Source organism: Mobula hypostoma, chromosome 19, assembly GCF_963921235.1.
Source record: "Mobula hypostoma chromosome 19, sMobHyp1.1, whole genome shotgun sequence".
In the NCBI taxonomy this organism is placed as follows: Eukaryota; Metazoa; Chordata; class Chondrichthyes; order Myliobatiformes; family Myliobatidae; genus Mobula; species Mobula hypostoma.
This window is the reverse complement of record NC_086115.1, coordinates 56,075,292-56,088,571: the sequence shown is the minus strand read 5'-3', so window position 1 is coordinate 56,088,571 and position 13,280 is coordinate 56,075,292. Positions and strand designations below refer to the sequence as shown.

At 44.1% G+C, this 13,280-nt stretch overlaps 1 protein-coding gene and 1 long non-coding RNA gene across 3 annotated transcripts in view; one reads left to right on the top strand and one right to left on the bottom strand.

The window, feature by feature from the left end:
- LOC134359061 (G protein-coupled receptor kinase 5-like) overlaps positions 1 to 13,280 on the top strand; it is a 336,788-nt gene that overhangs the window by 318,840 nt on the left and 4,668 nt on the right. For both annotated transcript variants that reach the window (XM_063071934.1, XM_063071935.1), the window contains one exon: positions 5,464 to 5,595. In XM_063071934.1, coding sequence (XP_062928004.1) covers positions 5,464 to 5,595 — 132 coding nt within the window. The remainder of the gene's footprint in view (positions 1 to 5,463; positions 5,596 to 13,280) is intronic.
- Positions 5,624 to 13,280, bottom strand: part of LOC134359063 (uncharacterized) — a 33,166-nt gene continuing 25,509 nt past the window's right edge. The window contains exon 3 of the long non-coding RNA XR_010021029.1: positions 5,624 to 6,874. This is a non-coding gene — a long non-coding RNA (uncharacterized LOC134359063). The remainder of the gene's footprint in view (positions 6,875 to 13,280) is intronic.

Below are 13,280 nucleotides of genomic sequence, written 5' to 3'. Positions count from 1 at the left end.
ACGACCATCCACCACCTGCTCCCGTGGCTTCATTTGACCCTGATTGAGGAGCTAAGCAGGAGCTACATCTTCCCCAAGGATGACCTGCTGATGAGCGGAGGGAAGGAATGCCTTACACCTCCTTTGGTAGAGATGTATCTCCACCCCACCATCAGTATAGCAGTGCTTAAAAGATTTAGCATTGTTGTGGTATATTGGAAATGTTTTCTCAAATAAACTTGCATACTCCTGACCTTCTGCCCAAACCAGCACCCCCTTCTCTTCTCTCACACCGCCATCTGTAATGTCATCACTAATCACTACAATTTCACGTAGTTATCTCCCTTCCTACCCAGCTCTCCATACCCAGACAGAGTAACACTTACTTACTGCCCACGACACCGCTGGTGTTACTGCCCGTGACACAGCTGCAGTGAAGGTCCTCCAACTCTGTCTGTATAGAAGGATTCTTCATTGCTGTTTCCATAACAATAGGTTTTTTTGGCCAGTCAGGGGTGTTAACCCTGAGGTGAATCCCCAACTCTTGAGGACCGGTGGACTCTCTTAGTCTGGCCTCTACCCTTTGACCTGTTCGGCGTGAGTGACCCTACCAAGAGCCAAAGCACAAGGCCAACAAAGCTCTCTGGGTCTTTGAGGCAAGCAAGCCTCCAAACCCGATGACAAGGTTGTGGTCCTCTTGGAGGAGACTTAGTAATGTATCAGAATTAACTTGGTATAGACCGTAAGACCATAAGATATAGGAGTAGAAGCAGGCCATTCAGCCCATCAAGTCTGCTGCGCCGTTCAATCATGGCTGATCCAATTCTTCCAGTCATCCCCACCCCCCTGCTTTCTCCCCATACCCTTTGATGTCCTGGCTAATCAAGAACCTATTTATCCCTGCCTTAAGTGCACCCAATGACTTGGCCTCCACAGCTGCTTATGCCAACAAATTCCACAGATTTACCAACCTCTGACTAAAGTAATTTCTCTGCATCTCTGTTCTAAATGGGCATCCTTCAATCCTGAAGTCCTGCCCTCTTGTCTTAGACTCCCCTAGCATAGGAAATAACTTTGCCATATCTAATCTGTTCAGGCCTTTTAACATTCGGAATGTTTCTATGAGATCCCCGCCTCATTCTCCTGAACTCCAGGGAATACAGCCCAAGAACCGCCAGACATTCCTCAAATGGTAACCCTTTCATTCCTGGAATCATTCTCGTGAATCTTCTCTGAACCCTCTCCAATATCAGTATATCCTTCCTAAAATAAGGAGCCCAAAGCTGCACGCAATACTCCAAGTGTGGTCTCACGATTGCCTTATAGAGCCTCAACATCACACCCCTGCTCTTATATTCTATACCTCTAGAAATGAATGCCAACATTGCATTCGCCTTCTTCACCACCGACTCAACCTGGAGGTTAAGCTTTAGGGTATCCTGCACAAGGACTCCCAAGTCCCTTTGCATCTCAGCAGTTTGATTTCTCTCTCCATCTATATAATGGTCTGCCCGTTTATTTCTTCCACCAAAGTGTACAACTATACACTTTCCAACAATGTATTTCATTTGCCACTTCTTTGCCCGTTCCCCTAAACTATCTAAGTCTCTCTGCAGGTTCTCTGTTTACTCAACACTACCTGCTCCTATCTTTGTATCATTGGCAAATTTAGCCACAATGCCTTTAATCACATCGTCCAAATCATTGACGTACATTGTAAAAAGCAGCAATCCGAACACCGACCCCAAATAGAGGTCCACGTGGAAGGATGGTCTCTTTCCTGTCTATGCCAGAGTTGAAATATGAATCTGAAATCTGATACAACCAGCTTCCCTTCCATGGACTCTGTCTGCCCATCTCACTGCCTCATTAAGGTAGTCTACGTTATCAAAGCCCCCTCCCACCCTGTGCGTTTTACTTCTCACCCTTCTCATCAGGTGGGGGGAGGGGGAACGTTGACTCAGACCATGAGAGGCCTGCGTCGGGCATTTTCATGCCTTACAAGGTGCAGATGGGAAGTCTGTGTGGGGCGCCACTCCTCACACAGACACTAGAGCAATGTATGATTAAGTGCCTTGCTCAAGGACACAAACAGGCTGCCACAGCTGAGGCTCGAAATAGTGACCTTCAGATCACTAGACGAACGCCTTAACCACTTGGCCACGTGCCCACATTCATCAGGTAGAAGGTACAAAAACCTGAAAGCACATAGCACCAGGCTCACAGGTAGCTTCTATCCTACTGTTATGGGATTGAATGGATCTCCTGTACAATCAGATGGGACTCCTGACCTCACAATCTACCTTGTCAGGGGCTTGCACCTCATTGTCTGCTCGCACTGCGTTATCTCTGCAACTTTGAGAATATATTATGCATCTTTTCCCCTGTACTACTCGATATACTGATATGATGCAATGATCTGTGTGAATGGCATGCAAAACAAAGTAGCACATTAACACAGATCCTGGAAATCCAGAGCAATCTACTAAATACTGGAGGTCAGGTATCATCTATGGATATGAGTGATCAGTCAAGGTTTCAGGCCAAGACCCTTCTTCGGAACTGGAAAGGAAGGGGGAAAACACCAGAATGAAAAAGTGGGGTTGGGAGGGGTTAGTGGTGGGGAAGGAGAACTAGCTGGAAGGTGATAGGTGAAGCCAGGTGGGTGGGAACCGGAGAAGAAGGAATCTGATAGGAGAGGAAAATGGACAATAGGAGAAAGGGAAGAAGGAGGATTGATAGGCAGGTGAGGAGAAGAGGTAAGAGGCCAGAGTAGGGAAAAAAGGGGGAGGAAAGAAATACCAGAAGGAGAATTCGAAGTTCGTGCCAGTAGTTTGGCGGCTACCTGGATGGAATATCAAGTGTTGCTCCTCCATCCTGAGGGTGGACTCATCGTGGCAAAAGAGGAGGCCATGGACTGACTTGTCAGAACAGGAATGGGGATAGGAATTAAAATGATTGACTGCTGGGAAATTCCACTTTTGGTGGACAGAACTGAGGGGCTCGACAAAACGGTTCCCAAATTTACGTCGGGTCTCACCAGTGTAGAGGAGGCTGCATTGGGAGCACCGGACACAACAGGCGGCCCCAGCAGATTCGTAGGTGAAGTCTTCCCTCGCCTGGAAGGTCTGTCTGTGGCCCTGAATGGAAGTGATGGAGGAGGTGAACGGGCAGATGTTGCGTTTCTGCCACGTACAGGGATATGTGCTAAGAGGGAGATGAGTGGGGAGGGACAAATGTACAAGGAAATCACAAAGGGAGTGATCCCTGCAGGAAGTGAAGAGTGGGAAATAAGTAAAGATGTGTCTGGTGGTAAGACTCTGTCGAAGATGAAGTTTTACTCTGTTCCTCATTATATGTGATAATATATCCAATTACCAAGGTGACGTGGTAGCAGTGCGTCTGATGGCCGGAATGAATTTAAATTGCATAAGGCTATTCCTCTGCCCCTAATATATGTAACTTGAATCTGGCAACAAATCAGGAGATTTATTTCAAAGAGATTTTCATATGCACCAGCTGGGTATGGCATGTTGTCTTTTTTAATGTAATTGTGGGCAAATGCCATCACAGGCATCTGGCCACCATCTTCTGCTGTTGCCGACGGTGATCATTTACACATGTACCGCGGAGACATTAGTGTTTGTGTATAAAAGTAAACTCCAGCTCAAGGTTTCCCAACCCGGGGTCCACAGACCCCTCAGTTAGTAGTAGGGGTCCATGCCGTAAAAAAGGTTGGGAACCCCTGCTCTAGATGCAGGTAGTTCTGCTCAAATGCAGGTTTCCATGGTGAGACTTGGTTATACCATGGATTAGGAAACATGATTTTGCTTTATGCGGCTGCACTGGTTAAAGCTCGATCACCGTCGGGAAAACCTGTTTAAATCTGTACTTTGAAGACTGTTCTGCTATTTTGTGCAAGGATTTTCAGGAACGTAACTATTGCTTCACAGCAGAACAACCTGTCATCACTTAGGCAGAAATAAAATGTAAATGATCTTTGACACACCAAACTCCAGAAGGTTTATCCATTGACTGAACTCCTCCGTCAATGATGTGCACTGGTGTGCACTCAGAGTCAACTCTCCTTCCCAGGCACCTCACTTCAGAAACTACCCATTCACACGGCTTGTCAATCACCTCCTGCACCATCTGTGAAAGAGTCTGAGATTTCCACATGTATCCGCAATACTGGAATCAACACCGACATCCTCAATCTCAAACCACTCCCTAAGAGGAAGAAGTTGTTATGCCTTAGTAGGTCCCTGGTAAGCAAATGCCGAGCAGGTTCCTCTGCGCCGGAATCAGGTTTATTATCATTGGCTTACGGCACCGTGCTAAAGTCTTAGGCACATACAGTATATACAGCTAGGGTGCATTAAGTCTTTTGCACAGCACTGTATTTGTCAACGTGGAGCAGAGAGCGAGTTTGTAAATCTGGCTGTTGGGAAAGGCAAGGGTGGAGGGCCACGGGAGGGGTGTGGGACAGGTGGCAGAGAAAGCGTGCCAGGGGCTGTGTGTGGGGGGGGGGGGTGCAGACACACCCAGCCCTGAGACACCAGGCAAAGTCATTTGATTCCAAACAATTGGTTTATTGATCATTACAGAATGTTTCTCCCATCCTTTCCACTCCCTCCTCTCTCAACTTCCCTTTTCCCAACTATGATACCCCACTCCCAGTCTACAATAGAGACCCATATCAGAACCAGGTTTACCATCACTCACATTTGCCGAGAAATTAGTTTTTTTTGCTGCAGCAGCAGTACAGGGGCAATACATGAAGCACAATATTCTTAGGCACCCAACCTACATATACAACATATATATGCCTAAGACTTTTTGTACAGTACTGTATATGGTGAAATTTGTTGTTATATGACAGTAGTACAGTGCCATACATAAAAATATTACTATTTACCTCCTCCCTGATTGTAGTAATGAGAAGAGGGAATGCCCTGGATGACGAGTGTCCTTTATGATGAATGCTACCTTCTTAATTCATTGCCTTTTGAAGATGCTGGGGAGGCCAGTGCCCACGATGGACCTGGCTGAGTTTACAACTCTCTGCAGCTTTTCCAGATCCTGCACATTGGCTTCTCCATACCAGATGGTGATACAACCAATCAAAATGCTCTCCATGGTACATCTATAGAAATTTGCTATAGTCTTTCACGAAATACCCAATCTTCTCAAACTGCTAATAAAATGCAGCCACTGCCGTGCCTTCCCGTAGCTGTATTAATATGTTGGGCCCAGGACAGATTCTCTGAGATGTTGACACCCAGGAAATCGAAGCTGATATATATTTTTCTTTTCTATTGGCTGACTTGTTTCAAGGATTGTTAATGAGAATGCAGAGGGCGAACAGCAAGTACACTGATTAGTTTGTTAACATAGATTTAGCAATTTGAATGAAGTTTTTGGAGATTTGCTGTTAGGATTTATTGTCCAGTCAGTTATATTTCTTTCTTCTGTTCCCTGCAGATGATAGAAACTGAATGTTTTAAGGAACTGAATGTATTTGGTCCAAATGGAAGTCTACCTCAGGACCTCGATAGGAGTTATCTGCCCGAACCACCCAAACGAAGTCTACTTCAAAGACTTTTCCGGCGGCAGGTGAGACTCAACCCAATGAAGTTCCTCAGCTGCTGTTCCCATCTGCTTTAGATTGCCTACCAGAATATTGATATTGGTGATTTGTAGTAACCTAAGGGAATTAAAATTCCTTAAGACCATAAACTGTTGGATCCCTTCATCCTATCAGGAAGTTAATGGCTAATATTGGTTTAATTATAACAGAGACAGATTAGTGAGTAAATGAGAGAGCAGAAACCATAATGGAGCCCTGTTAGTGCCATCTTGTGGTACCGCCTCAGGAAATGTAATAATAGACCTACACTGCCCTCTAATTGTGACATCCATAGATGAAAATTAACACCGCGTGCTTCAATGTATAATTCATTATTGATCGAAGTTTATTTTGCAACAGATTAATTTGTGGACTGTGATTTGTATAATTAACATTCCATGATAAAGCAATAATTTAGTAGTGAAGAGCTAAAGGCACTGACATGGTACCTTCGATATTGGTTTATTATTGTCACGTGTACCAGGATACAGAGTAAAGCTTGTTTTACATATTGTTTATATAGAACAAATCGGGCAGTACGGTGACATAGTGGTTAGCACAACGCTTTACAGTACTAGCAATTCAGGTTCAATTCCCGGCACTGCCTGTAAGGTGTTCACATGATCCTCCCGTAACCACGTGGGTTTCCTCCGATTTCTCTGGTTTCCTCCCACACTCCAAAGGTGTGCTCATTGGTAGGTTAATTGGCCATTATAAATTGCCCTGTAATTAGGCTAGGGTTCAATCAGGGGTTGCTGGGCGGCATGGCTCGAAGGGCCAGAAGGGCCTATTTCATGGTGTATTTCAATCAGATAAATAAAATCATTACTCATTGCATTGATAAGGTAAAACAATAACAATGCAAAAGGAAGTGTAAAAGCTATTGTAAAAGTGCAGTGCAGGTAAACGATAAAGTGTAAGATCATAACGAGTAGACTGGAAGGCCAGGAGTCCATCTATTTGTGCAAGAGGTCTGTTTGAGAGTCTGATAACAGTGGATAGAAGCTGTCCGTGAGCCTGGTGGTACGTGCTTTCAGGCTTTTTCATCTTCTGCCCGATGCGAAGGGGGAGAAGAGAGGATGACCAGGTTGGGTGGGTCTTTGATCATGCTTGCTGCTTACTGAGGCAACGACAAGTATGGACAGGGCTCACAGAGGGGAGGCTGGTTCCTGTGATGTACAGAGCTACGTCCACAGCAGTTTCTCTGCAGTTTCTTGTCGTCATGTGCAGAGCAGTTCGCCATGATGCATCCGGACAGAATCCTTTCTGTGGTGCATAGATAAAAATTGGTAAGAGTCAATGGGCACATGGCAGATCTCTTTCTTTAGTTTATCTGAACTTCTAATCTAAAACTTAAGTAGTTTTTTTTACATTTAAATTATAAATTTAACTGGGTAAAGATATGACAATGTCCTTTCTCTGAATTATCAAGTGACAATTTGTCCGATTTAAGCTCCAGGCCAGATTTTAAAAGATCGAGATTTTGGGGCCAGAGTCAAGGGATGGGCTGGTGTTCAGCTCACTGCTTCATGAGGTTTACTCGTCTCTGTGCTGAACTGAAGCTGTGGCCTGCAACTAACAGGCTCCTGGATCGGTTGCAGTGATGACTGGCTCTGTGGCAGTGGACTCCACTTTCATGAGCTTCAGTTCTGAACATGATTTGCTTACTTTTATTGTTTGCATGATTTTTTTCTGCACATTGAGTGTTTGTTAGTCTTTTTAATGGGTTCTGTAGGGTTTCTTGTTTTGTGGCTGCCTGTAAGGAGACGAATCTCAAGGTCATATTTAGTATACATACTTTGATAATAAATGTACTTTGAACTTTGAACAATACTAAGATTGGAGTTGAATGTGAACTTCTGGTCGAGATGGCACTGAACTGCTGTCTCTGTTAAGGTTGAGGCTAAGACTTAGTTGTTCTTTATGTTTATAGGGATAGCCTTGGGGACAGAGAGGGGAGTTAGGGGTCACCTTAAGGTTTAGGGACAGGGATTTGGAGAATTAGAGGTTAGGCCAGAGTCTAGACATGGCATTCAAAGGCCAGCAACGTAGACATGAGACAAAGGACATCTGTGGACAGATAAGGGGACAGCAGACCAGCGAGGACAAACGCTTGAGGCCCTCCCCCACCCCAGGTCAGCAAGTCGTCGGCACATTCCGGGGTTGTAGTTCTATGTGGGGATGAGCAATAGTGACCCCACTTAGTCTGTGAGCCAGCACGACTGGAATTCAAGGCCCAGTGTTTGGGGTCCTGGTCATCGGAATGTCTGGCATTCAATGTCCAGGGTCATCTTTTGGGTCGATACCGAAGATCAAAGCTCGAAGATTTATCTGAAGTCTGGAAGGCGAAGCACAAGGGCCAGAGCTCTGAACTCGAAGGCCCAATTACTGTGAGTCTGGAGGCCGATGACAATCTATCCTGGGGCTGGAAGACTGTCAGTGTGTGTGAGTGGGCAGGTGGGAGGGAGGAAGGTGGTTTCTGTTGCTGTTGTTGCTGCGATTGCTTGTGCTGTTCTCTGCAGATCGTGGGCATGCAATGTTGGTGCTGGAATGTGTGGCGACACTCATCTCATGGTCCTTTGGTTGTGTTGGTTGTTATCTAAATAAAACACATTTCACTATATGTTTTGGTGTATGTGTGATAAATGAATCTGAATCTGAAATTGGGTACTGAGAAATGAAGGGATATAGAACAACACAGTAAGTTAGTCTCTGATAAATCTCAAGTAAAGTGTAGCAGTGTTTTGAAGCAGTCAGTGGTGTCCTCCCTAAACACACTCCAACTAACCCCCCATTATTCCAAAAAAAGCAATTTATCAGACATGTTAGATTTGCAAATCGATATATGTACTTTGGGTGCGGTGGCTGGAATGTGGTTGTGATACAAATTAGCCTAGATACATTGCATAGCATGAAGGGTTTGAAGAACTGATGGGGTTCTTCTGCCCTTATCATAAGGTGACAATGTTTTTTGTCCGATCATGCACATTGTGTCTTTATCCCTTAAGATGATGATGACCTCTGTAGATCAGGGTGAACCATAGATGTTGAGTCCTAGCTACCTAGATACATAAGCCTGGGCAGTACAATATGGAGACCAGGCTTATGTAGGAGTACATGTAGCAAGCTTCCCCTCTCCTTGCATCTGATGAACCCAAAGGAACAGCAGAGACTGATGAAATTTGGCACCGGCAGCGTCGCAGGAGTGACCGGTCAGCGTTGAACTCAACATAGGACTGCATTAGGGACTCCAGCTCCGGACTTTTCGCTCAAGATTTACTCCTGAAGCCTTCCCCCTAAGCAAGGCAGCAGAGGTTTGAGATCAGAGTTTACCTTCTCTCAGATCAGCTGCCAACCACGGCTGAAGACCCCCGTCTGCCAAAGCAACTGGTTTTAAGGCAGAAGTGACCCACCTTTGCCCCTTCTCCTGTCACTAAAAAAGGATCCGCTGGACTTAATGGCCAAGCCACATGTGAAGGCCAGGAGGTGGACTTGGTTGTCGAAGGCTATTTGAGGCACACGCCATTGGAAGCAGTTAATAGATAGTGGGATCTCATCCCCACTACCACCCCCAGCTTAAAAAGATCAACATCAACTCTCGTCAACTTCCAGTCAGGGTGGAACCTGTGTACAAAGCTCTTTCAGTTGATATCTTCTGGCTAGATCATGAAACCATGCATTTCACTTTCTTTATAACTTTTACGTTTTCATCTTGAATGTGACTCTGGAACTGTTGGAGCCTGTGATTTGCAGTTTGGAGATCGTTTGGGTATTCCAGCACTCTGCAGTCTCCGAGGGGATTCCCGGAGGCAGAGGTAGAGTGCGCGAACCTCCTGGCAAGAAGGCTGAGAGCTGATGTTTGACTGCATTTAGCCAATTAAAGCTTCCTTTGTTTGCCAATTAAAGCGATGAGGGAGGTTGAAACATTGAGGCAAATGCAGAAGGTGAGCGCCAACTGCCTGCCCTTTGATCGCTGGTGGGATCACTCTCGTATCGGAGAGGGGAGACTGCCTTTTGATCACTGGTGGGATCACACTGCTACAGAGAGGGAAAGGCCTGTCACTGAGCCCGGAGAACGTTACCCATGTTTTCTTTTTTTTTTGATATGGATTTGGACTATGGACATCTTTTTCCAGATTTATTGTTTTTATATTCTGAGTTTTTCACCCAATCATTCTCGTTTTATTATGTGTGGGGGAGGGGATTTGGGAGTCGATATGCCTGTTTAGTCTTTGTTCCTTTTTGGGGTTGATGATCATGCTACCGGTCTTTTCTTTCTTGGTTTTGTGGCTGTCTGGAGAAGAAGAATTTCAGAGTTGTATACTTTGATAATAAATGAACCCTTGAATCTCAAAAATGCAGGAAAGGTTTCTATTCTGGCTAGCCATGTGATGTTATAATTTTACTAAATGCAAATACACACATAAAGGAGGCATCTGTAAATACATCATGAGGGAACATATGTAAAGCAGTAATGAAACAAATAAATTTATTCCAAAATAAGTGTGAGTATGTATTTGGCTGGAACAGATTCAAACTGCAACAAATCCTGCGGACATTTATTTTTCTATTGAGAAACAGAACAGAATGGGCCTTTTTGGCTCTTTGAACTACACCACCAGCAATCCCCCAATTTTAATCCGAGCCTAATCACAAGACAATTTACAATGACCAATTAATCTATCAACCAATTAATCTTTGGACTGTGGGAGGAAGCCAGAGCACCCGGAGGAAATCCATGCAGTCATGGGAAGAACGTACAAACTCCTTCCAGGACAGCAGCAGGAATTGAACCCGGGTCGCTGGTACTGTTAACCACTACGCTACATGTTCGTCTGTGATGTACAGGACATTTGTGGTATTCGATTTCAGCTTCAGGTGTTGGCTGTCTGCTTTATTCAGAACAGCAGAACTTTTTGTTCCTGAGTAAAAACAATTCATAGGATTTTGTGTTAGAACTGTACAAGATGTTGGTGAGACCACCATGGGAGTATTCTGTTTGCCCAGCTATAGGAAGGATCTCGTTTTACCAGAAAAGGTGCAGAAAAGATTCACATGGATATTACTGGGACTGGAGGTATAAGGAGTGTCTTGATAGGATGAGGATTTTTTCCCTTGGAGTGTAGGTGGTTGAGGATTGACTTCATAAAATCATGGAGAACATAAATAAAATGAAGGTCCACAGATTTTTATTGCCACAGTAGAAGAGTCTAAAGCTAGAGGCCATGGGTTTAAAATGAGAGAGGAATGATTTAAAGACCTGAGGGGTAACTTCTTCAACATTTACAATTTTTACAATTACAACATTTGAAAGACATTTGGACAGGTACATACATAGGAGGTACTACAGTATTGTGCAAAAGTCTCAGGCAAATATATACATATAGCTAAGGTGCCCAAGACTTTTGCACAATACTGTAGTAATTTTATGTATTACACTGTACCACTGCCATTCAGAAAAAAACTATTTGCATGACATATGTTGGTGATAAGAAACCTGGTTCTGATATGGATCTCTATTGTGGACAAAGGATGGGAAAGGGTCAGGGAGAGGGGAATCATGGTTGGGAACAGGAGAAAGGAGAGGAGAGGGAGAGGGAAGCACCAGAGAGACATTCTGTAATAATCAATAAACCAATTGTGTGGAATCAAATGACCTGGCCTGATGTCTCAGGGCTGGATGTCTGCACCCACCACTCCCCCCCAGCACTCCTTCTCTGCCATCTGTCCCACGCCTCTCCTGTGGTGCTCCACACTTGTCATTCCCAAATTCCTTTGCTTCCGCCAGTTTTACAAACTCGCTCTCTGCTCCATGTTGACAAATACAATACTGTGCAAAAGTCAGGCACCCTGCTATACATATGCATATGGTATGAGACTTGCCGGCTACCCTCACCTGGTTTAGCTCACCTGTTGAAGTGGTGTACAGGGATGTGGCCACTGTCACATGCAAACAGCTACTTGGAGCCATGGGTGAGAACTGAGTATCCGGTGCAGACCAAAGATAGCATTCAAGATGATTGCTGGTAACTTCAACTTCTTTGTAGGTCCAAATTTGTTGAAGTAGTGAAATCATTTCATTTTTACTTCCAGTCATTTCTGGCATCTCCAAGCCTGAATGCTTGAAACCGCAGTGAGCAACAGTTCTGAATTGTCTTACTGCTTATTTCTCGCCAACTATCAATGTCAAAAATTACTGTATTTTAAACACAAACACACACAGCTGACAGAATTAAAAACTCAAACAAGAGAGAATCTGCAGATGCTGGAAATCCAAGCAACACACACACAAACTGCTGGAGGAACTCAGCAGCCCAGGCAGCGTCTATGGAAAAAGTACAGTCGACATTTCAGGCCGAGACCCTTTGGCATGACTGGGTTTAACAACAGTTTTTAAACTGTTTGCTCTCAGCACAGTGTGTGTCTAATGGCCACACAAATCCACGTGACTGATCCTAGTTAGAAAATGCTCAGCAATGGTCTCCTGTCCCAATTAAGCGGCATGGTGTCCCAAATAAACAAAAGGAATCCCAGCTATTTTCTCGGTTAGTTTTTGTTTGTTAATAGTTGTCCCAAATAAGCAGATGCCCCGATTAACCAATGGCCCAATTAACCAGGATCTACTGCTTAAGAAAACTAGATACTGAACCAAAGAAGGCAAGGTTCAAACGTTGCATTAAAAAGAGGGGGCCTGAAGAGACTTTGGGAGGATATTCCAGGACGTTGGCCTAAGCAGTTAGTATGGCTGACAGGGTGCCAATGAAACACATTTGACTAACTAAAAAAGCTTTATGAAGGCCGGGTGCAGAATGAAATGGACTCCCAAACACAGAGAACAAAATTTGCAAATTTAGACATGGTGTTTCAGGAATCAAACCATTTCATAGAACAAATATAATTTGTTTAGCTATGGTTTCAGTAAGCAAAGTTTTCAATGAATCATAGTTTTGGAAGTGAATCCCGTGGGATATTCACTCAGTGGCCACTTTATCAGGTACACCGGCTCGTTAATGCAAATATCTAATCAGTCAATCATCTGGCAGCAACTCAATGCATAAAAACATGTAGATATGGTCAAGACATTCATTTGTTCAAACCGAATGTCAGAATTGTGAAGAAATGTGAACGAAGTGATTTTGAACATGGAATGATTGTTGGTGCCAGATGGGGTGGTTTGAGTATCACAGAAAATGTTGATTTCATAGGATTTTCATGCACAACAGTCTCTAGAGTTTATAGAAAATGGTGCAAGAAACAAAAAAACATCCAGTAAGCTGCAGTTCGGCAAAAACATCGTGTTAATGAAAGTAGTCAGAGGAGAATAGCCAAACTGGTTCAAGCTGACAGGAAGGTGACAGTAACTGAAATAACCACACCTTACAATAGTGATGTGTTGAAGAGCACCAAGTTTCATAATGACTATACAGCACATTTCAGACATCATAATGTTGACCCAACGTGCTCTCTTTTTGAATTATATTTGAGTTCAAGTTGGAAGCAGTCTGCCGCCTTTTCAGTTCTGTCATTCGAGCAACACAGACCGTGATGCACTTCATAGTGAGAAGCACATTCTACAACAGTGAGGTTTTAAAAGGTCAAAAACTATTTAATGGTGCTGCAGGGTTTTGTATTAAACATGGGTTCCCTTCTACAACTTTCCTTTGTGTTGTTG